At 44.8% G+C, this 23,842-nt stretch overlaps 1 protein-coding gene and 1 long non-coding RNA gene across 3 annotated transcripts; one reads left to right on the top strand and one right to left on the bottom strand.

The window, feature by feature from the left end:
• Positions 1-2,259: 2,259 nt before the first annotated feature.
• On the bottom strand, positions 2,260-23,042 carry LOC115613220. The gene is made up of 4 exons (XR_003993313.1): positions 22,885-23,042; positions 22,432-22,564; positions 21,114-21,213; positions 2,260-2,878 (listed from the first exon to the last, which is right to left on the bottom strand). It is a non-coding gene; the product is annotated as an uncharacterized LOC115613220 (long non-coding RNA).
• Positions 7,945-11,358, top strand: LOC115613219 (C2 calcium-dependent domain-containing protein 4C-like). Of its 2 annotated transcripts, none has more exons than XM_030498391.1 (2): positions 7,945-8,020; positions 9,928-11,358. In XM_030498391.1, exon 2 carries the CDS (start codon positions 9,983-9,985, stop codon positions 11,279-11,281), a length of 1,299 nt encoding a protein of 432 aa, XP_030354251.1. In that variant the 5' UTR covers positions 7,945-8,020; positions 9,928-9,982; the 3' UTR covers positions 11,282-11,358. The 2 variants fall into 2 exon arrangements, with proteins under 2 accessions (XP_030354251.1, XP_030354250.1); XM_030498390.1 differs by lacking the exon at positions 7,945-8,020 and adding an exon at positions 9,212-9,297.
• Positions 23,043-23,842: the final 800 nt, after the last annotated feature.

The raw sequence follows: 23,842 nt of genomic DNA, 5'->3' as shown, positions 1-23,842 counted from the left end.
TTTTGACAAGCTGAATTGTCCTTTTCGAAACGGCCTTGGCCTGCTTCCTTGTTCAGTCTCATGAGCCTTGTTTGTACGACCAGGTTGCTGCTTCAACACAGCAACGTCATCTGGTGCATTTAAGCTTCATACGTACTGTACCTGCGGGACATGCTGCAACCAGGTAGGAAGCCCTGAGAACATGTATTTCAGGTACATTAGAGCACTAATCCTTCCTCTCTTTTTGGTTTAAGGCTGTTTCTGATCTGTGCTCTTTGGCAAAGGACTCTTGTGTGTTACCAAGAACTCCTTGTTTAATAAAACCTGTAAGTAAGTGTTTTGCAGCACATAGATCAACCCTGCCGTACTTTGGTACATCAGAATCACCTTGTTGCAGGTTTCTGCATGACTATCACTGTGTTAAAGCACAGCTGAAGAGGAAACTCTCAATATTGCTATTCATGCAAGTCACGGGCTGTGGGATATGGTGTTGAACTTGCCAATTTTAGCCTTGTGTCTTGAACGAAGGACACAAGCAGATAAATCCTAGGAGTTATTCTTCCAAAGAATAACTAGTGACATTGTAATGCCTGGTTAAGGTGGTAGTACGAGTTCATTATCCATTTGCTGACTCTCAGAATTTTTTATTTGAGGTCTAAAACAATGTATAAAATGACAAAAAATCAGCACATAGATCCACAGCTTTTCTCAAACTTGACTTTTGGGATGGATTTAAATGTCTTTTATTTAATAGTTGAACAGTTGAACTATGTTCCTCCTGTGGACAAGCCCAGTGCTAGGACTGTGTTAGGGAATGAAATCAGTTTTCTTCTCTCTCTTTCTCTTTAACCTAATAGAAGTGATCCTTACTGAATTGAAGTTTTCTGGAAACCTGTTAGCTTTACAAAGCCTCAATTTTAGTTGAAAATAAAAACTATGTTTATTTTTAATCTTTCATGTTTATATTTGCTTAGAGAACAAAGAGGACACAGAATAGTTTTTCTCAATATGTGTGTTATTCACCTTACAGATGTCAATATAATATTTATATGCAACAAATTCATTTAGGATACATGAGAATTACCACAAATTAGACTACATTAAGTTAGGACCAACGTGCAGAAAATGTTCTTCTGTCAAGTTCTATCAAGGCTGTTAGAACAGAGATAGCTGCCTGAAGTGCTTTGATATTTATGCTTTTGTTTCTAAGCAGAAAATCTGAAATGAACAATTCTTTGTAGATGAGGAGCAGGGGAGGAGTTTGGGCTTGTGTAGTGGGGAGAAAAGGAGGCTGAGGGGTGACCTCATTGCTCTCTGCAGCTTCCTGAGGAGGGGAAGGGGAGAGGGAGGTGCTGATCTCTTCTCCCTGGTATCCAGTAGCAGGAAACGTGGGCATGGTTCAAAGCTGTGTCAGGGGAGGTTCAGACTTGACATTAGGAAGCATTTCTTTATGGAGAGGGTGGTCCAACACTGGAACAGGATCCCCAGGGAGGAGGTCAATGCCCCAAGCCTCTTGGTGTTTAAGAGGCATTTGGACAAAGCCCTTAATAACATGCTGTATCTAATACAAATCATAAAGTTGCACTGCTTGATTTTGTTTTTATTTTTACCCTGAGGAAAATATAAGTGACCATTCTCAAATTTCATTACCTGGGGTATATCCTGCTACAAGCCACAGCACAGGAACTCTATACAGCCATGAGATGAATGGGGTTGTTCCTGCTGTGGCACAGCACATCCCTGTGAAAAGAGCTGATCAGTTTGATGGAATTTTTTTCCAGGAAATCCTTAGAATCACTTCCCTGGCATAGCAGAGAGAAGCCTGTCCTGAAAGAGGCTAGGTATATGTATGGAGGGAACAGCCAACCCAAAGTTGAACTACAACTTTGGTTGGAGTAAGCTGCTACGTCCTAAACCACTGCAGCAGTGTGACTTACTTGTGCTCACTAGTTTTAGCTACTGCTCTGTCTCTCCTGACAACACACTGTTTCCTTCTCACTTCTATTCTTTGTGTCTGTGCCTGCATAACCTGGTTGTGGTCTTATGACTGGCCTGAGTGTACATCTATGGCAACAGAACAGTGAAATTAACTTCCTGATCAGACATCCTTTAACCATACTGATAATACCAATTCACTGGAGGAATATCAGACACTTCCCTGTCACTCCTCAGAGTGGTAGCACCAGCAGCCTCCTTTTGAGTCCCTCAGTCCTTTTCCCTTTTGAAGTTTAAGATTTAACACAAAGTCACTGATGGGACAGCAATCTGCCAAGCCTTGACTCAGAGTCACACATTCCTCTTCCAAGTTGGAGTGATGCAACAAAGCTCAAAGTCCCCTTTTTCCAGGAGCAAGGAGAACAAGCAGAGTCATTCTGCCCATCCTATTTCTTTCAATTAAATAATCTCCCTCTCTTCTGTTTTCTTCCTTTCTCAAGCCAGTTCCAGCAGCCTTTAGGATCCTTTCATCAGTTTACCTAAACTGCCCAGGCTAATCAGGCATCTATTAAACCCCTGATGGTGCTAGAAAATCCACTCTGCTCGGCTGCTGAATTTTATCCTGGTCTTCTGTGTGCAGAAGCTTTTGGAGGTAATTGGCTGAACTGAGCACTGGAGCTCATTTCACTGCAGGCATGGGAAATGTAGGTAATTAATTACCTGTTGTGTGATATATTTGACGATCCTCATAGCCTTTAAAATACTTTTCCAGTTCCATTCTTTCCTCGAGTGTTACAAGTCTGCTTGACAAAGTTAGTGTCAGGCTTGAGCTCTTTATATGCCACTGCTGTGAAACATGCACCTGCTTTGCCATTAATGTATGAAGTGATCTTTGTACGTAGCAGCTCCCCAGTCCATTGTACTGCTGCTCAGTGCCAGGTTGACCACGGCGTTGTAACTGTAGCTGAACAGTGAGCAGAGAAAAAACCTTATCAATCCAATGAGAAACACTGTCATTAAACAACAGAAAATTGTAACATTGCAAGTAAGACATGACCAACAAATACCCATTTGAATCTAGGTAACTCTGTAGGTCCTAAGATAAGATAGGCACAGCATTATAATTTAGAACAAAATGTTGAGGCTGTTTGTCAGCAATACTGCTACATTTCAAGCTGAGTTTCAGTTTATTGGCATTTTATGAAACTATTCAATATTTCCAGCTCTCACCAGAGACATTTCATAAAGATTTTCTCCATGACACGTTATTTTTCCTTTCACTCGACAGACAAGCCTGGTAACCTGCTGTAATGCACAAGCATCTTGCTCCAGTTCATGGAATATTTGGCATTAATTTTTTGATTTGTTCCTGAGTAAAATCCATGAAGCTGATATATAGAGATATAGATATGTAATGCTTTTTGTGACGTGTGTGTTCTTTATAACCCCCAACCCTTCTATGTCTGTGTTTTATCTGGATTCAGGTGTCACAACTCATCCAACTGTTGTAAGAGGTATACAACTGAGCCACAGAAGAGAATATGCATATCCAGAACCCGCTTATCCTGTTGGTCTGTATTTGTAATGACTTTGTAGATACAAAGGGAATACTGAAAAACCTATTCACCCTCACAAATCACCCTGTTCCCCAGGCTTTGGTGACTGTAGGTGCTTAAATCCCTGATGTTCATTTTAAGGCAAAACTTTCAAATCTTTCCCAAGGGGAGGGACAGTAATAAGCAAGGATTAATTTTATCATCCACTGAAGTTACCTTTCGGTACTCAGTCAATCCAAAGACAGTGATCTGCTTTTCTTTGTGACCAGCTCTTTTGTTTTTAATGGTAGAACTTGCTGTAGGCCAGGAATAGCGATGGCTGTAGAAACTGAACTTCCACCATTAAACAGTATATTGGAATGAAATCTAGGCAAACCATTTCTGATGGACATTTAGAATTACTAGCTGTTGATAAGTGAAGTAGGTGTATTCAGGGGAAGGTGTTGAGTATGGGTTTTTTCATTCAAGGTAAAAGCTGTACTAAATCTCTCATACACTAGCAGCAATGTAATCAAGCTGATTGGGTAGGAACTAAGGAATGAGGCTAATCAGAAATTTATATTATTTACTAGTGAGTGTTTATAGATAAGCTCCTACTTGTGTTTGAGAGAATGGAATAAAATGTTTCCCATATGATGAAGTTTAAGCTTTAAAGGAGATGAGCAGTTTCAGGATGTTAGTCATTACTGGTAGCTTGCTTGAACACAGAAAATGCAAGAAAGACTTAATTCCCCTTTTCATTGGTGCTGTTATCTCCTTTCTCACAGCTTTATATATATTCATGTCTGCTTAGAGGGTTCCTTCACACAGCTGAGCATGGGAATTGCTATTAGAGAAAGCTAGACTCTACCTTCATGTTCAAATGTATGACAGAGAATGGACTGGAGCAGCTCATCTACTCCTGGGCACCAAATTGTTGTAGAGGAAAATGCTTCTTTAACCAAATTAAAGTGCTAGACTGGCTTTTCCATAAATAGCAGCATGTGAATCTTACTGGCCTTGGACACCTTGTGTTACTTGAAGTACATTTCATGCCGGAAGCTGGGGTTTGCATTGTGGGGTTTTAAACCTGGAAAGCATGCATGGAAAAAATTAAACATCATGTAGACAAAACAATGAAAATATGTTTTCACATTTGAAATAGACCTGAAGTAGGTACTGGCTGGAATTGGGGGTATCTCCTTTGTAAACATGGAAAGGCTTTTAAAACCAACATGGTTAGATCCCTGTATAGTTTTATACTTCAGAAAGAGGGGTCTTTTTTCTGACATCAGTGGCAGTGGAATTAGGGACAGTATAACCTTCTTGGATTTTGCATGGCAAATGTCAGCTGCTCATCACAGGCCCATGTAATATGCTAGAACGCATGAATTCTTTAGTTCATACCTACTGGGTTTCTGCAGTTCATACTGCTGAGACATGAGATAGTTAAGATACTTTACCTTGTAAAAGTATCTTAAGGATACTTTTTACAAGATACCTTGTAAGGTACCTTTTACAAGGTATATTTACAAGGGCCTTGCCACTCCTGTGCTCTTGCTGCCAAGCAGCACTCTGTTCTTTCATTTGCTTTTCTGTATTACTCTACAAGCAGTGCAGAATGACTTGATTTAGGCGAGAAGTGGTGGGCAAACTGCTAATAGGTACGTCTGACCTTAGGCAAAATGACAGGATTGAATCAAGGTGCTACAAATTTGCTCATTATATCAATCTATAATGAAAAAATCAAGTAGTATCTAAGTATCTAAGTTGAAGGTTTTCTCAAGAAACCCCAGTGGAATTGCTGCTGCTTTCTCTAGGAAAATAAACCTGACCAGGTCATCTATTCGTATGGATGCCTGTGGAAATTTTGCATATTTTAGGTAGAGTAATGCACTAAGCTGTTTCTGTTGCAAGCTGTTATGTGCTGTCTCACCCATGCCTGTCTTCCACATCTCCCCTTTCACTCAGCGGGGCCAGAAGTTCTCCTTTGTTATCTTCCCACTCCTCTTGGCTGGACAAGGAGGTCTCCATCTCCCCTGATGCCCACCATCCAAAGGCTGTCAGCTTCTGAAGACCTCCTGCCTCTACCCCCTGTAAACCCCTGACCTGAGTGACAGGTTTCCTCTTGGACCAGGCGGTGCTGGTGATGAAGCCCTAGAAAAGAGTTCTGAGTTTGTGTAATTATTCCAGGTAGACATATCTTTTACCATAACAGCTGCACTGGACAGGCCTTGCAGTTGTACAGGAAAATGATGTTCTCCCGTTACTGAAATACACTATGGTAGGTTGTGTGTGTATGCACAACATCCCCATGCTCAGAGGCTTGTAGAACTACCACTTTTTGGTTTATTTTTATCAATAAGCAGGACACTGCTTTGGTTTGCGGAGAATGAAATAATTTGTACGCTAACTACTGAACAGAAAACTGAAATCAGCCCAGTTCAAAACAGGAAAACTTTCACACCTGGGGATCTAGCAGGCTGGGATTGACCCAGTGGTGTTCAGCCCCTGCGGGCCACTTCCTGAGCCGGGTTGCTGGGCTGAGGGAAGTCCAAGCCGCAGCACAGAGCAAACAATCAGTGCAGCACGTGAAGGAAAAAACCCCAACTGCCTCCCGTGCTGCTCAGGCTGGAGATTGCCTTTTGCTGCAGCTTTTCCAGCCCCTGGCCAGATCCCAGGGTTTCACCTGCTATTTTGTGCAGGAGTTATAATAAAGCCTCACCACAAATTATATCCCTTCTGCTTTAAAAGTGGTTTATTGAAGACACATTGGGTTTTTGGTTTTCCTTTTTCCAGGAAGCCTTCTTGGCAGTGTATTTTAATCATGCTCTGAAGCTAATCAAGGCAAGAGAAACTGTTTTGAACACAGGAAGCTGAACAGCTAATCATGTAGTTGAGTGCTTGTTTCCACAGGGGACGTACAAGTGCATAAGTGTGGCTGAACTCCAGCACACCACCAATCTGTTAAATGGCTGTAAAGTGCAGGCTTTGCTCAGAAGGGGAGGATACACAGCACCCAATGTTAGGCATCTGCTCTCTCTTTGCAGTTACCTGAGGAGAGAGAGGCCACTGAGATCAGGAGACTATGAATAGCCTTCTAGGGGGAAAAAAACCTGCTAGCTGACTTCTCCAACTGTACAGGGAGCTTAAGAGAGTAAATGGAAATTAAGTACCTAAACCAGTTACTTGATAGGCTGAGAGAGCTGGGCTTGTTCAGCCTGGATATGAGAAGGCTCTGGGGAGACCTTAGAGCAGCTCCCAGTGCCTAAAGGGGTGACAAGAAATCTGGAGAGGGGCCTTTGACAAGGGCCTGTAGGGACAGGCCAAGGGTGAATGGCTTTAACCTGCCAGAGGGGAGATTGAGATGAGCTCTGAGGCAGAAGTTCTTCCCTGTGAGGGTGCTGAGGCGCTGGCACAGACTTTTCCCAGAGAAGCTGTGGCTGCCCCATCCCTGGCAGTGTTCAAGGCCAGGTTGGACACAGGGGCTTGGAGCAACCTGCTCTAGTGGAAGGTGTCCCTGCCCATGGCAGGGGGTTGAAAATGGATGAGCTTTGAGTTCCCTTCCAACCCAAACCAGTCTGGGATTCTATGAATCAAGGTAGCTACTTTATTTCACCAGTGCCTGATGCTAGCTGTGGACTTAGTATACCTGAGGCTAACTGCCATGATTGCCATTTCTGATCTACTTCTGTGAACTGTTACTGGAGGTAATAAAGTTTCCACTAAAATGCTCCATTTCTTTCATTTTTTCATCATTTTTACAGTCAAATCTTTCTTTGCTATTAAAAGCAGAGGTGTATATATTGGAATGAAGCTCACTTACTCTTCAGAAGCTACAAGGTATGTAATGCATGATGTATAGTACTCTGTTGCCTGGTCTGAACAGATAACAGCTATACAGTGCATGTTTTGCTTCCCAAAGGAGAGCATCCCTGTGTCTGCAATAGCTCCTCTTACTATGCTGCTGGAAAGGCTCAATAGCTGAGGGAAACCTCCAAATGAGATTGGAGACTATTTGAACCACATGCACAGCAAGTAGGTCCATTTAAGTAAACTGCAAAAGCCCTGACAGCTGAAATGGTCCAAGGGCAGTGGGAGTGTCCTGAACCTTTTTACAAAGCAGGGCAGAAAGAATTCCTCCAATTTGAATTGCAAAAGGATTATTATGAAAGTGAAGCTTAACTGGTGTGAAACAAACAGGAGAGGCAAGGCTCAGCCACAGAACATTCATGTTCCCAGCTCAATCTTTCAGCAGGTTCAAAGTGTTCCGTGCCCCTGCCCACTTGGTTTGTTTTCTCTGAGCACATCCTCTCTAGTTCAAGCACTCTGTAAACATTAACTTTTCAGTGGGAAAAGACAGAAAAGTGATTTGTCTGTAGCAGGCATGCAGCTTCACCCCAGTGTTCAGCCACCCTGTTTGGCAGGCCTCCCTCGCCTTGCAGTTAACATTCCTATTTGCACCTTGCAGAATAATTACAGAGAGTTTGCAGAGGTCTGTTCAAGCTCTGCTGCACTGCAGAACTGTGCTGAGCAAGTCCATGGATCCCCCTGGCTCTGTGCAGTGCCTGGTAAGCATTACATATGCCAGTGCTTTTGACGCGCTCTGTTTCAAGGTGACTGGCCAAAGCATTTTCTGCCTTATCTTTTCTCCTCTCTGCATCTGCACTCCCGCTGCTGCTGTTGCTCGGTATCAGCGGTAGGACGCCAGGCTGGGGCTCAGCTGTCTCATGTTCTTTGTGGATAATGAGGAGATGGGGGGCCCACACTCAGATGCAGGAAGCAGCAAAGTTCTTTTCACGTGAGCTTGAAAAACCGCAATCCCTGCTTCCCACTGCTCTGATGCTGGAAAGCTGCTAGAACCGCAAGAAGAAAAGCAGCACCAAAACAAATCTCTTTTGTCCTGGATTCGATAGTTCATCTTGAAACACCTCATGCCACCTGTGAATGGATATGAAGCAAAAGTAAACGGGGTGCAGAGGAAGGACAAGGGGCTGCTTGCTGTGCGGGTGGCTCTGGGTGAGGGCAGCCCTGTCCCACTGCACCCATAAGGTGGGTGCCAGGCTCTGGATGCAGTTGCTGCTCTGTGGGGCATCAAGCAACAAGTGCTTCCCATGACAGGCTTATTTTCATAGAATCAGCTGGGTTGGAAAAGACTTTTAGCATCATCACTGCCAAAGCCACCAATAGCCCATGTCACTGAAGGCCTCCTCTACATGGGTTTTGAACACTTCCAGGGACAGTGATTCCACCACTGCTCTGGGCAGCTTATTCCACCTGACCACCCTTTCAGGGAAGCCATTCTCCCTAATATCCAACCTAAACCTCCCCTGCCACAGCTTGAGGCTGTTTCCTCTTATCCCGTCACTTATTACTTGGGAGCAGAGACCAGCCCCCTCCTGGCTCCATCCTCCTGTCAGGCAGTTGTAGAGAGCGATAAGGTCCCCCCTGAGCCTTCTCTTCTCCAGACTAAACCCCCCCCAGGCCCCTCAGCCGTTCCTCATCACACTTGTGCTCCAGGCCCTGCACCAGCTCCGGTGCCCTTCTCTGGAAAGGTCCCTTCGCAAGATCTCTGCCCATTGCTCTAGACATGCCCACGGTGCTCATCCCGTGAGCGGCGGCGGCAGCAGCATCCTCCTCCTCCCGCCTCCTCTCTCCGCCCGAGCACCGGCGCTGCGGGCTCCCTCCCGCTGCCGGCGGCGGGGTGGGAGGTGCCGGGCGCCGCTATAAAAGCGCCGGCTCCGGGCGCGCTCCTCAGTGCTGTGATCTGCAGCAGCCGGCAGCGTTCGGGGCCGGTTAGCAGCCAGCGACGGCTGCTGGAAGGGACAAGTGGCTTTCTCTTGACAAGGTGAGTCTTTTGCTAATGGAGAGGCACGGTGGGGTTTGTCAGAGAGGGACTTTTCCCCCTAGGGGTGTCTTGATGCTGTTTTATCTCTTTAGTGGTTTAGTTCTGTTCTTGTGCTGAAATCTGACTTTGCTAAAGACAGTGTGCTGGGCAGAAAGTGTTTTGAACCCATGGATTGACTGGGCTTCTGCTAATCCTGTCTCGAATAGCCCTCAATAGGGTTGTTTGGTCTGGAAAAGAGAAGCCTTGGAGGGGGGGGAGACCTTTATCACTCAACAAGTACCTGACGGAAGGATGGAACCAGGAGATGGCTGATCTCTTCTTCCAGGTAACAAGTGACAGGATAAGAGGAAACAGCCTCAAGCTGCACCAGGGGAGGTTTAGGTTGGATATTAGGGAAAGTGTCTTCCCCGAAAGGGCAGTCAGGCGTTGGAGCAAGCTGCCCAGAGCAGTGCTGGAGTCACCATCCCTGGAAGTGTAGATGATGCCCTTAGTGCCGTGGGTTACTGGTAGCCTTGGCAGTGCTGGGGAACGGTTGGAATTGATGATCCTAAAGGTCTTTTCCAACCTGGTTGATTCTGTGTTTCTCTGGCTGTAGTGTGTTCATGTGCTTCTGCATCTCTGTGGTTGCAGGTGGATCTGTACTTCAAACTCTTTCCTTTTGAAGCTCTCCTGTCCAGCTGCAGTGATGTGGCTGTTGGAGAAGATCAGAGCATCACATGAAAATGGAAACTTCCCTAGCTCCTCCTTCCTGGGGCTGCCATCTGGCCAGAATCTGCCAGAGAAATCCCACCTGGGGGCTGCTGCTTTTCCCAATGTGCTCACTCCTGACAGAATCCCCAAGTTCTGCATTCCCCCCAGGCTGACCAGCTCTGGCCCTGTGAAGGGCACTGGCTTCCGCCAGGACCACAGTTCAGAGGATGCAGATCCTAATTCTTCTGGCTACAGCCCCAGCTCTTTACCACGTCTCATTCAGGTGGAAAGTGCTGAAGAGATCCCAGACCTGGAGGAGGAAAGCACCAACTCAGACCCCCAGTCCCAAGCAGCACTCTCCCTGCCTCACTTTCCCAGAGCCCCCACTTCCTACGGCTTCTGCACTTTGCTGGAGAGTCCCCACACCAGGAGGAAGGAGTCCATCTTCCATGGTGACCCACGTGGTGCTCTGCCCAGCCTGATGCTGTCTCGATCCAGAGCTAACACACTCTCTGGCAAAGGGAGTATGTCTAATCCCATTGCTATCAGCTTTGCCTCTGTGAGGCTCCCTCCCAAGCATCTCTCTCTGCACAGGCAAGCTGCCTGTGACAGTGACACAGCCTCCTCCAGTGACTCCTCTCCTTTCAGCTCTCCCCTGCTCAGCAGGTCACCTCCCAAATCCTGCTCCCGGATCAAAACGCAAAGTCAGGAGGGGTTGCTGTGCCGAGCGCTGAAAGCCAAGAACAAATCCAGCATGCCCAGGAACAATTCCCTCTCCACAGAGGAGAGCAGCTCCACTGACAACAGCCCCAGTGCCATCAGGCGGGCCTCAGCGGGGCTGCTCAGCACACGGAGCGGCAGCATGTCCTGTTCTCCCATCTTTCCCCTGGACCTGGCCCGCAGCCAGGAGAGAGCAGTGGGAGAGAGCGCGGTGGTGATGGGCAAGGGAGGCTTGTTGAGGCTGTTGGCTGAATACTGCTCGGAGAACGAAAGGCTGCGGATCCGCCTGATCAGTGCAGAGGGTTTATATGAGGACTCTGTAGAGCCCAAGACTATCAACTGCTGTATCACCTTCTCCCTGGTGCCAGGGAAAACACAGAAGCAGAGAAGCACTGTTATAAAGAGAAGCAGAAATCCCATCTTCAATGAGGACTTCTTTTTTGATGGCATTGCAGAAGAGCAGCTTTACAGCCGCTCTGTAAAGATGAAAGCAGTGAATAAAGGGTGCAGTATGAAACGGGATTACACCTTAGGGAAGCGGGAGTTGTCTTTAATAAGTATGTTGTCAGTGTAATACTTCAAACATTCCAACAGGCTAATCTTGGCTTCTGAAAGTTTTCTACTAAATAAAGTTTTGGGTTGACTTTCTTACCTTTTAATTTTCTCATTTTTTAAAGAATACCTTAAAGCACTGCATTGCTGAGTGTTGCTCTTGTGCCATGTTCTGCTGCCTAATGCTTCAGACTGAGGTATTTGCTGTTAAAGGTGGCTATGGAGCAGACTTGCCCATGGAGAAGGAGAGGAGAGCGAAGGGCTAGTTTGCCTCTATCCTAAAGGATTAGGCAGTTACCAAGACAAAGGTGGTTCTTGTTTATGGCTTTCAGGGTGGGGAAGGGTTGTTTTGTCACTCTGGTCCCTAAGCACGCACACAGAATGTGCACACAGCAGGCTCTGAACCCTGTTGCAGCTCCTGGGTACTACGTCAGTTAAACACCATTTTTGGTAGCGCTCATGTTTACAGAAATGAATGCCCTCTGTGGGGAAGGAGAGGGGTATAGTTTGGGAATCAGCCCTTCTACAACAGGGGTGGAGGATTTGGACTCCCAAAGCAGGTGTAAGTTTGTGTTGAAGATAACAACCTCGCTTCCAAGCAACAGCTAAAAGCCACTGCAGCCAGGGCTCTCTTTCTCTTGACAGACCTGTACTGTTAACACTGAACAGTGAGATGGCTCTTCCCTGGAGTCACTATGGAGCAGCTGATTGAGTTAGCATCTCTATTTACCTTGCCTTTCCATGGCTGCTTCACAGCTTTCAGGATGAAGTTGCTAGGTAATTGTGCTTCAGTCAGGAATGTACCCTGAAGCTATAACCCTCAGTAACTCAGCTATCGAATCCTTTCTGAAACTGAAGCAGATAGGATATCAATATGACAAGAGCAAAGGTTAGTTTGTGATCTCTGTGTTGAATTCCTGCTTCAGCTGATGACTTGCTGCATACATTGTTCAAGTCACTGTGATAGAATTAGGATAATATCTCCCTGTCCAGTTCCAGCAAATGGTGAGTGGCTGAGGCACTTGCTTTAACACCAAGAGAAATACAAAGGTGCAGAGCTCCTGCATGCTTGAGGCCACCTTCCCTTCTATTTTTACTCATTTTTTCCTGCTGAGGGGCCTGGGTAAACTCACAGAAAGCCCAGCTGTGCAAGTGGGGGGAGGCAGAAACACTGTCCTGAAAGTCCAGGCCTGTTGCTGCCTCCCTTGATTAAGTTGCAGGCTTCATTATGTGAAGGTAGATAAGCCTTAATGGAGGAGCAGCCCACAGAGGCGTGGGGCACAGAAAAGGAACGTTTTCTTCTGTGTTCTCTGTAGAACAGGGCCTTGCTTGTGCCAAATCTACTGCTTAAAAGCTGTTTCAGAAAGATTTCTAGCAGATCCTCTCCCTGCCCTATTCTAGAGAGAGTGTGACTGCCTGCACATCATGGGACATTCACAGGAGGTCCTGGTATTGCTTGGCCACTGAATCATTTGATTCTGTTTCAGACTTCAGTTCTCCAGGAAGGATGTTTTTCCCTTCTGATAGCAGAAAAAGCCCAAAGGATGTTACCTGTGACCACGAGTGCTCAGAAATGCTCACTGCTAATCCTCGATCCAGCTCACGTGAGATGCTTCTAAAAACAGAATCCTCACACAAAGAACAATTTGCACAGGAGAATGGCTGGGTGTATTCCCAGAAGCTGATTAAAATCAAAGGGAATAATAAACCCTTTGTGCTAAAGGAAGGAATTAAATGTACTGACACACTGCACAGCTGGAGGTGATGCGCTGACACTTGTACCCTTGAATTTGGGCAAACTGACTGTAAGGGAAACCTGAAGGAAGTGGGGAGAAGTGAAATTACAAAAAGGTGACTTCCAGGAATAATCAGTAATGCTGCAAAAAGATTAACCCTATTTAATTGGTTGTTGTATGGGGTCTGCTGAAGGAAGGCAGAGGCTCTCTCTGCAGGCTCATCACTCATTCATCATCACATTTTCAGTTCTTGGGACTTAAGGCCTCTTCACAGGTATACTCACATGGAGAAAGAGGCTGAGATAATACATAAGAGAATGTACACGTGTCAGAGAATCACGTACACTGCAATGGGTATCTGTCTGCTCTGTGATACATGCCATGCCAGGGCTCTACTGCAGGGACACGGAATAAAGGGATGGTTGAGGCAGGAAGGGGCCTTTGGAGACTGTAGTGCCAGCTCCAGAGAGTTGCCCAGGACCATGTCCAGTTGGGTCTAGAGCGTCTCCAGGGATGGCGAGGCCACAATCTGTTTGGAAACCCTACTGCAGTGTTTCACCACCCTGACAGCAAACAAGCGCTTCTTTTTGTGCAAGTGGAATTTCCTGTATTTCAGTTTGTGCTCATTGTTGCATGTCCTGTCCCTGGCTATCACTGAGAACCTGACTCCAGCCTCTTCACTCCCTCCCATCAGATATCCATACACATCAGTGAGATCTTCCCTGAACCTCCTTTTCTGCAGGCTAATGGGCCTACTGCAGTTACTAGCATACAGCAGGTGTGCTTGTGAAGTCTCATCCTTCATCAGGCAGGGAAGGAGTTAAGTCCATGGAGAAAGTCCTCCCTTCCTGTCATAGGAAAATAAGGTTTCAGCTGGGCTCATGTAGTCAGCTATTTAAAGAAGTGAAGGCTGCAGCTCTGGTTGCTTGAAAGAAAACAGCTGGTTTTAAGGCTTTTTAAGCAATGACTTGTTTCTGAGAAAGCCTCCTTAGGGAAGTTTGATGGTGGGCCTGCAGGCTAGAGGGTGGCTTGCTCCTTCAGCTGAAAGCAGCAGAAGACATGCAGACCAGATTCAAAGGCAGAGTTCAAGTCTGGAAAGGACAGCTGGATTTTACCTGGGGTTTTCTGGTAAATAATTTAGCTTCAGGTTTTTCTCACTAATTTTCTTCTTTAATATCAGAACTTTGAATTAAGTACCTCTTCAGCTACATTAGTCAGACTCAGGACTAAGTATGACTGTAACATTAGGTGGAAAACAGCTATGGTCCTATCCCCTCCATTTTAGTGTGTCTTTTTACATCTTGGGGTATTTGATCCCTTTTGAGCTTTGGGGTGTTGCTTATCAGCAGTGCAGAGCCGTAATATAATTTGAACGCTTTAACTTGCTTGAATATTAGAGGACACAGGACTTGTTTTCTAGTGCTCTTAGACATCAACTAAGCTGTTAAGTGGTGAACACCTACAACGCTGCCTGTGCTGCAGCTGCTTTCCAGAAACGTCAGCATTATTTGGGCTAGTACGTAAAACACCTGCATAAGCAAACAGGAAGGCAACTGGATACTTCAGGCTGGAAAAGCTCCTGCTGCATCAGTGCTTACATGAAAGTCAACAGCAAGAGGCAAATCCACCTCCTGCCATTAGCAAACAGAGTTAAAAAAGACCCTTCAGAAGTTTTCTGAACTTCTGAAATACCATGAAAATATGGTTGTGTGAATGGCTCTCGAGCAGTATTCTGATCAGCTGTGCTCAGTAGTGCTCACTGGCTTGAACATCACCTCTTCATTTCATTTCTAAGAAGACCCTTAACAATTGTTTGAGGAAGAGAAGCTCTTCCTGCCAAGATCCTGGACTCAGGTTTTGCTAAGCAAATATTATTTGTTTCAGCTGCACTGGAGGTACTACTTGTGCTGGCCTTTTCAGACCTGGGTATTTTAAGCATGCCTCTTCAATGCTGGACAAATGTTACTGTGAAGCAAGTCTATGTTTTTCCTTCCAGAAATCTGTGCAGGTTATACTTAAATACAGTCTGTGGTGCCATGTAGAGGAGGGTAAAATGTAATTCTTTTAACTATGCTGCTTTTCAGGTAAAGTTCAGAAATAATACCGAGGGAAACAAGTATCTGTGACCTAAAAAGCCTAACAGGGCGGACGTGTAGGCTGGGGATTGGGCAGCACGGTGTCTGCAGTATCAAATTCCATTTATTGCACCACTCGCTCTAAGCTGCTCCCATTTCTCGGACTGGCTCTGGAGAGGCACTGCTGGAAACAGCACCTATGCCACCTCCTCATGCCCCCTCTTGTGGCTTGGCTTTTCAGCCAGCCATAGTGACTGTGAAGAAAGACTGAGCATTTGGTGGGGCTTAATGGGCAAAAATTCATCTAGTTTTGAATCTAACTCTTAATTCCTGTTGGTATCTTTGAGTTTCCTCAGAAGTGAGGAAAGAACAGCAGATGAATGTGTAATTCTGTGGAAAGTCTATCTGTGCAGGGCTGCTGGGGAGGGCATGCCGCAGGCCGTGTGCTCACTGGGCTGTCCCTGTGCCTTGCAGCAACTGCTGCCTGCATCAGAGATGGGCAGTTGTCCTGCATCTAGGTTAGAGATCCTTTAGCTTGTATGAGTGTCTGAATGGTTGGGTATGACATTTGGCCAAGGTGGAAAAGGTAATGAGTCACATCTATTGATAGTTTTTTGTGCAGCAGGATGTTTGATTAACACAATCAGCATCCTCACACTCACAAAATGAATGGCGTAATTAAATGCTGTCTGTTTTCCATTAGCGCGTGCTCTGAACAAAAAAAAAGCATGTAAGATCAATCTGCATATTTAAATGAGGTGGCATTTGGGTACAGACTTAATGCTGATGACTGTCACAGAAATGTACTCTGATATCATTATTAATAGTGTCTTGGAAGAAAGGACGAAAATTCTGCTGAATCATCTGTCCTTGTAGCGGAGGTAAAATGAAGTTTAAAGTTACAGAGTGTGTGTGAACTCCCCTACTTGGCATCAGGGCGATTGATATCAAACACAGCGGCAGAGCTGTGGATGCTCCAAACCAGCCCTCAGCCTGGGCTGTGCACAGCATCATGCTGCCTGCAGAGTCGGGGGGAAAGGGCTACATTCTTCTTGGTGTATTGGCCTGTTGTGCCTCCATCAGGATTGCTGAGCAATCGTGTGTTCTGCTGCTGGCCCTTTGCATTTAGGGGATTCTCGTGAGAGGAAATGAGCTTCCAGCAGTGTTTTGTTCCTGTCAGGAGCAGAAATGGCTACAGCCCAGGTTGCTGGTGGTATTTGGCAACTGGGGTGAGGCAGGGGAATTGAGCACAGTCCCAGAGACGAGAGGAAGGGTCCGACAAGCAGGAGGGAGAAGAATGAACAGCCTGTTTCGCCCAGACACCACCACAGGTGACTGGACAGCTCTGTCTCCTGGTTTTGTTGTTCCCTCTGCTATTACTTTTCTATTTCTGGCTATAAATGTTCTAATGTTGCAAAATTAGCTATCCTGAGAGGTACAGTGAGAACCTGACCTTGTCAAGCATTGCATGTACTAGACAGGAAAGTACTGAACAAGATTTTCCAGCCTGCTTCCTTTCTGTTAAATCTCTGTGATTCTTCTGCTTGCATTTCTCAGCCTCTTCAATGCAAAATTGGGAAACATTTGAAGGAGCACAAGGTGAGTGAAAAACCTGCTGCTTCGTAGTGAGAGGACTAGCCAGAGTTCTGGGTCTTCATTACCTTGCTGGGGTTTTTTGTCAAAGCCTCCTGTGCTAACCATTAGCTGTTTCCAGTGAGCAATAAACCTGAATTTACCAGACCAGTAAATACAATACAGTAACAGATGCTGTCTTGAAATGCTAGAACCAACTTAAGCTTGTTTCTCTGCTTTCACCAGATTATTCAATTTACATAACTGTGATTTTGTAAGATACCCTGGTTGTCAGCCTGTGTTACTTGACCCACTTCTGGCAGCCGCATGCCCACAGCAGAGCTGTACCTGCCAGAACTGCTTTCTGCTGAGATCCCAACCATTAAATTTTGCAGCAGGAGCTGGGAGCTGAGTGCTGTCAAAGCTGATTCCAGCGAGCAGTTCAGCTCTGCAGTCTTGCATCAATTGGTCTGCGGGGAAGGAGGAGAGTGAAGCCTCCTTGATTTTTAATGGATAACAGAAGGCTGGAAAAGACCTTCAAGATCATCAAGTGTAATTGTTGCCCCAGCACTGCCAAGTTCACCGCTAAACCATGTCACTGAGAGCCTCATCTACATGGATTTTGAGCACTTCCAGGGCTGGTCATCCCACTACACCCTGGGCAGCCTGTTCCGATGCCTGAGCACACTTTTTTGGGGAAGACATTTTTCCTTTGTTTTTTGCATGCTGTGGTATTCCTGAGAAAGGCATGTGTATGCACCACAAATTGTCCTTCCTAACTATCAAGTTTTGAGGTAAACGCCTATTTCCCATCCCCCTGCCCAGAGGTAACCAGTCTTCTTGTACCTGTGAAAGAGCTGAAGAGTAATAGCTCCTCTTGTCAACTGAGACAACAAAGTACTTGGCACATCGAGGGGTAAGTGCTGGTTGTCTGCCATGTGTGCTCCATCAGTGATGAAGGACAGCTGAGCCCCAACAACCTGGAGGTGTTGTCAAGAGAGGGTGCTATAAAGAATATCCAAGTAGGCGCAACTGGCTCCAGAAGCGTCCTCTCAGACAGGGTGAGTATCCCTGTGCTCTGACAGGGGATGGAATGCACCTGAGAAAGCATTTTGCATTTTGAAGGTAAAGCTTCTGATTTCGGTTCAGAAAAGTTCCTAAACTGTTCTACAGCTTTGTTGCTTACTAACCCAGCTGCTTTTGTAGCAGGATGTAGCTGGGGTATGTACTTCATCCAGAGGAATCGGAAACAAAACCATGACATGTAGCATGAAGTTGGTAAAACAGTGCTATTCCTAACCCACTGGGAGTGTTTGACACTATCCAAGTCTGCATAAAACATAAGAACAAATCTAATTCAATAGTGAGTTTCCAAAGACTTTTCCTAACTGTTTCTGTTGGAAATGATCAGGCGTATGTAGTACATATAGATGAAGAGGTATTTGAAGCATCTGGAATATTTCTGTATTGTTCTAAAAATGCACGTGGCTTTCTTTAGCCATCTGCTTTGAAGATACCTTACTAGGAGTGAATGAGTGAAGGTTGCCTCGGGGATGGGACTGGATGTAATCTGGGGGACAACAGACTTGTCAAGCTGGCAGGAATGATTTGTCACCCTTGGAAGTCACTACATGGGCACGGGAGAAGATGAGGCTTTAATGCCGAAGGGCCCATGGGAGTGAACACTTGAGAATTGCACAGACACAAAGTGAAACAAAGGGATGTTTAACCTGTGGGAGCTTTTTAAAGGTCAAAATGCAGCATAATCTCAGGGAAGTTCCTGGAAGAAAAACTGATAAAATAGAAAACCAAAATGCAGGACTAGGAGTAGCACTATGGAGCTAGTCTGCTCCACTTATTTATATTTCTACTCAGTGTTTGTATTGCAAGTAAATACTATTCGAAGAGTGGGTACTATTCCTACTTCACTTCTTGATAAAAACTCTTCTAAAAACCAGTCCTTGTTATGGCCTTGGCCCATGACTCTGTCAACTTGAGGATCACAGAATAGCTGAGGCTGGCAGGGACCCAGAGATCACCTAGTCCAAACCCTTGTGCCAAGCAGGGTCAGCTACAGTGGGATGCTCAGGACCATTGTCCGGTTGGATTTTGAGTACCTCCAAAGGATAGAGACTCTACAACCTCCCTGAGCAACCTGTCCTAGTGCTTGGGCAGAGTAAAAAAGTTATGGGCTTTTTTCTCCTTTTGCTCCTCTTAATGTTCAAATGGAATTTCCTGTGTTTCAGTCTGTGCCCATTTCCTCTTGTCCATTCTGATAGCACTGACAAGAGTTTGGCTCCATCTTTTTTACTTCCTCAAGTCACACTTCCCTTGTTCCTTTTATTCAGTTTCACTTCCTAAATACAGGAGATGACTTTCCTGGCTGTGTTTTTCTTGTAGGCTTGGCTAATACTAGAAATGTAATGAAAGATGTCTTGCCCATCTTGACTTTCCTTAAGTACTACAGATAGCTGTGGTCTGGTCCTGCTTACATTACATGCAAAGGGAATCTCAGAAGAATGTTTTAAATGCCAAGTTAAATGTTTTTAATACTCATGCAAGATGTAATGTCATTAGTATAAAATGCAAGTGTTGGAAAACTAAGTGAGACTTAAAACCTGATAAGCTGAAAGCCTTACACATTTACTTGTAAGAAATATTGCAATATTAAAGCCTCCCCCTCATTACTGCTCATGTGGAGAGCTTCAGGCAAATGACTGAACTGCAAATGCCACCACAGCAAACGTGCACATTCTTGGCAAGCTTTTTTTAAGCACTTTGTGTGGTTTGACTGCATGCTGTATTCCCCTTTGGGCAGGCAACATGGCTGGGACAGGTACAGCACTGGTATTAGGAGTATAACCCTTCTGACAAGCTGTAGGAGGGGATGTTCCCTGCCTCAGGCATGAACAACATTAAATTTAGGGTAATAGATATAAAAAACTCAGCTCTCTGTTATTTTTCACCTGTACCAATCAAATTAGTTGGTAGCTTTCCTAACAGTGAAAAATAAATAGACTGATACTTTGCTTAATGGAAATCTTGCCTACATAGTGCTTGATCTGATAAATAGCTATCTATGGCTTCCCCTGTTCTTGAATTGCAAATGATGCTTCTAGGGGAAATAGAGCAGGAAGCTAAAGATGGAAATAGCCCAAGAAGCCACGCTTTGCTCTCATTTGTAAGGTTTCCCACAAGAATCTTAACAGAGGCTGCATTGTCCTGTCTGTATCTAATCTTAGAGCACAGCTAGGGGAGCCCCAACTGTCTGCAGTTTCAGGAGGAAACTGCTCCAGAGGTGCTTTTGTAAATGGCAGGGGAGCCACAGGGCTATCAATAAGTAACAGCTCACCCTGATGCTGGGGAAAGGAAGCCCAAACCATACAGACTGCTGCGTGTTGTGCCTGTAAGGGATACATAGCAGAGAGGTCTAGCTGGAATAGAGGCAATTTAAATCAAAGGGATTCATTTGAGGAAATAACATGTGTTGCTTATAATAACCCAATAAAGTGTCTCTTGAAGACGACTACATGTGGGTTTTTTTGGCTCTCGTTCTACAGCCTGCAGGCATTTGTCACTCAATTCTTGCTAAGAGACAGAGGGAGAAGGAAAGAAGTAAGTCTAATCTGATTCAGGCTATCTTTATATGAGGTAGATAAATGTTGCCATTGGTCATTAAATCAAAGTTGGAGGTGGCCCCAGCAGAAAGCTCCCCCCCTCCAGTTTCTGAGCCTCTCTATACTGGCACCCATAAATGCTTTGTGTACTAACGAGTGATAAATATAACAGTTCCACTGTGTACACGTGAGCGGGAAGGAGGCAGCCAGCTCTGCATCCCTGCTCAGTGCATACGGAAGCAGATTCATAATTTATGCTGCTGCTCAATAAGCCCAGGCACCAGTGCATTATCATGATTAATTTAACAAAGCTTACTTAGAAATGACACCACAAGTGATAGCAAATGTTGTTTCATTAAGTGCATATTAGATGTTACTTCCAAGGAAGAACAAAGGAATTAAAGCCTTTTTTTCTGAGCCAGACTGACAGATAAAATGGGAGATTGCATATTTCTGACTTTCTGATACAGATTGTGTATTTCCCACATTAGTACATAGTTGCTGCAGTGTTGTGTCAGCTGCTTGAAGTGGCTTTGGCCTGCAAAGGAGAGGGTGACAGCTTCCCCCCATGCAAGATCAGGGATAGAAGATAAGTATAATGTATAGTCAGGATGAATGCTTGTCTCATTCATGAGCCTAAGGTGGTTACAGACATCACCTAGCTAGACTGCCAACTGACTTTCTTGAGATGTTTTGGAATTAACCATTGTGTCACACCTGGGATGCAGTATCCTGCCCCGGTGTGTGCCCTAGTCAAAAGAGTTAAAGAACACTTTGCAACTCTTAACTATGTGTCTGTCAGCTACTTGATTCCATGAACCATGGAGATGCTTCTTGGTGCAGCTTTTACTTACCAAACAGGTTCTTGAGGGAAGGTTGGCAAAACAGTTTGGTTCAGCAGCTCTGCAGTTAACATACTTCCCAGACTGCATCAAAACTGTCAGACCATTGGACCTGCCATATAAGCAAATGAACTTGATATAAAACTGCTTTTAACCTGTAATTTAATGTTTTTGTGGGGGAAATTGCAGAATCCTCGTTTCACATAGGCAGATAGGTGAGTCATTACAGTTCACTATGTTTATTGTACGTGGCAGTTCTTTTCAAAACACACATGTTTAAACAGATGGCTTATGTTGACTATTAATGCAGTTCCTGCAATTAAGTTCAGTCTGAACGAAGTAGGCAGAGACTGACATTCTACTGACATCACTGCTGGTGTATTGCATCTTCTTATGAATGTTCAAACTCGGATCCGCTGCTACAGCTTCACTGAAATGTCAACTGTGATAAGTCACGATAGAACTGAAGAGATAAGGTACCTGGCATCTTGCTAATTTACTTTTTGACTGGGATTTACTAGTTGCATATTCATGCTGTTATGTTTTAATGGTAAAAGTCCATGTTTGAGTGAATTAGTCTAAATAAACATAGCAATAGGCTGAAACTTGGCTCTCTGTCTCTCTAGATGTGATGGGCTTATAGCACAGCCAAGCTAACTTCCGCCATACAGGGAACCCAAATGCATGGTGGTGCTGTGCTCTGCTCACTGAAGCACCTACATGGTCCACAAGTGCTGCTGTCAATGTATGGTCCTACAGGCAAGGCAGCTGTGCCAGAAAATAGGAATGGCCATATACCTGGTGAAACCCAAAGCTCCTCTAGTGTGGTGGTGTGTTGATGCAGGATATTGCAATAGTGACTGGTAAAGAAGGAGCGTGAGAGCAGCTCAGGTGACACGGCCCAGGCTACAAAACTGAGGCTGCTTTGGGGCTTTGTGTCTTGCAGCTCATTTTGTTGTGTTTAATACTGCTTGACATGTTTCTCCTCGAAGAATTTGTTGCAGAGCTTCTGGAATTGATGTAAACATTCATTCCTATAGCAAAGTGTTTCATACCTTAGTTATGTGTTACGTGAAAATGTGTCTTCCTTTCTTCTGAACTTGCTAATAGCTTCATTTGATGATCTGTAGGTCTTGCATTGGAAGAAACAGTGAACAATTGTTCCCTATTAGCTCTCTTTGACACCTACAATTTTATAAGTCTGTTCTATAAGTCTGTTCTACCATCTGATGTGTTTTATAGCCCGAGGAGTTCTGTGCTGTTTGTGATATGGAAGGAGATTTTGTGCTTTATCACTTTTTCCTCTATTACCTCACAGTACTTTTCTTACCTATCTTAGTCATTTCCAGATAAGCTTCTGCAGCAGGTAATGTCAGCCCTGAAGCGGGAGTCTCATGACTGCATTTCAGCAAAGAAGATCTTCAGCCCCCTGTGATCCATTTAGGAGTTGTTGATTGTAGCTTCTGGAATGACAGTATGGTATGGTTAGGCTTAGTAAAGTAGAATAGCTGTTTAAAACAGCTTAATGATGTCTGTTAGATACTGCTTACCTTTTTTTCCTTCCTTGGTACTCTCCTAAAGCAGATTTTATATTCTGCTACTTCTACTATATTCTTCATTTAAATTTAGTGTGGAAAAAACCACCACATGCATTTCACATGTCTTTGCATAGAGATGTTTTCAAATGTCCTTTCATTATTCAGTAGTGACTTTATAAACATGCATGCATGGGAGTAGCTTTGTTACAGCACAAAGCTGTGTAGTAGTTACGTGCTTTTGGTACCTGCTTTAGCAGGGCCTGTGGCACACGTTCGTGGAAGACCTCCCAGTGTCAGTGTGTGATGCTGGGCAAGGCTGAGGTTGAAACAGAACAAGGTCCTTTTTATTTCTAATGCTGGCACATCTTCAGCCTTACAGGGCTGGCACTGCATGGCAGTGAAATACTGCCTCCATGCTGAAATGCCTGTTGGAGAAGAGAGCTCATTTTCAGTCACACTAATGCGAATACCCAGACAGCCATATTCCACAATCTAATTAAGCGTGAACAAGAGCAGAAACTTGATACCTACAACTTGAAAAACAACTGATTATCCCTCTTTGAGTCATTGCTGGAGTAAAATAAGCCCACAGCATTTCTGGGAAAGCCTTAGGAAATCTCTTTCAGGAACAACATACAGTGCTTGGATTTCTTCTGATTTGTTTTGGACTAGTTTTAACAGAATTTACACAACAAGAATAAATGGGACAACTCTGTCTCCCATTACATAAAGTCTGTGAGCTTTCATTTCGGTGAATGTACTGTAGTAAACATGCAATTTACAGAGTTATTATTCCAGCACTCTGGTATTGTGTAAAGAAACAAAACAAAGCACCACCAAAAAAACTCTCCACCAACCTAAAACCCAAACATCCTCTCCAAAACCAAACCAATCAAATGCTTCCCCCTCACACCCCCCTCCAAACCCTAACCCAAACACAGAACCCCACCTCAACCCCCCAAAAAACCAAACCCACCCTTTCAGAGAGCCAGTGAAATAGCCTGGCTATAGTAGATTTACTCTCTAAAAAGCTGTGGTTAGCATTTTGGTCGACATGGAGGTCCAGGAAGCGAGTCTTGGACCCAAAGGGATGAACAGCCTGGATGCTTTTCCAGTAAGGGGTAGCTACAGCAACCACCAGGCTCAGCTATTAGCTCCCTACAGAAAGAGAGAAGTCAAGTTAAGTCATGCTGCAGCTTGGTT

Source organism: Strigops habroptila, chromosome 9 (assembly GCF_004027225.2).
Source record: "Strigops habroptila isolate Jane chromosome 9, bStrHab1.2.pri, whole genome shotgun sequence".
Taxonomy (NCBI): domain Eukaryota; kingdom Metazoa; phylum Chordata; class Aves; order Psittaciformes; family Psittacidae; genus Strigops; species Strigops habroptila.
This window is presented reverse-complemented; position numbering and strand designations above follow the sequence as displayed.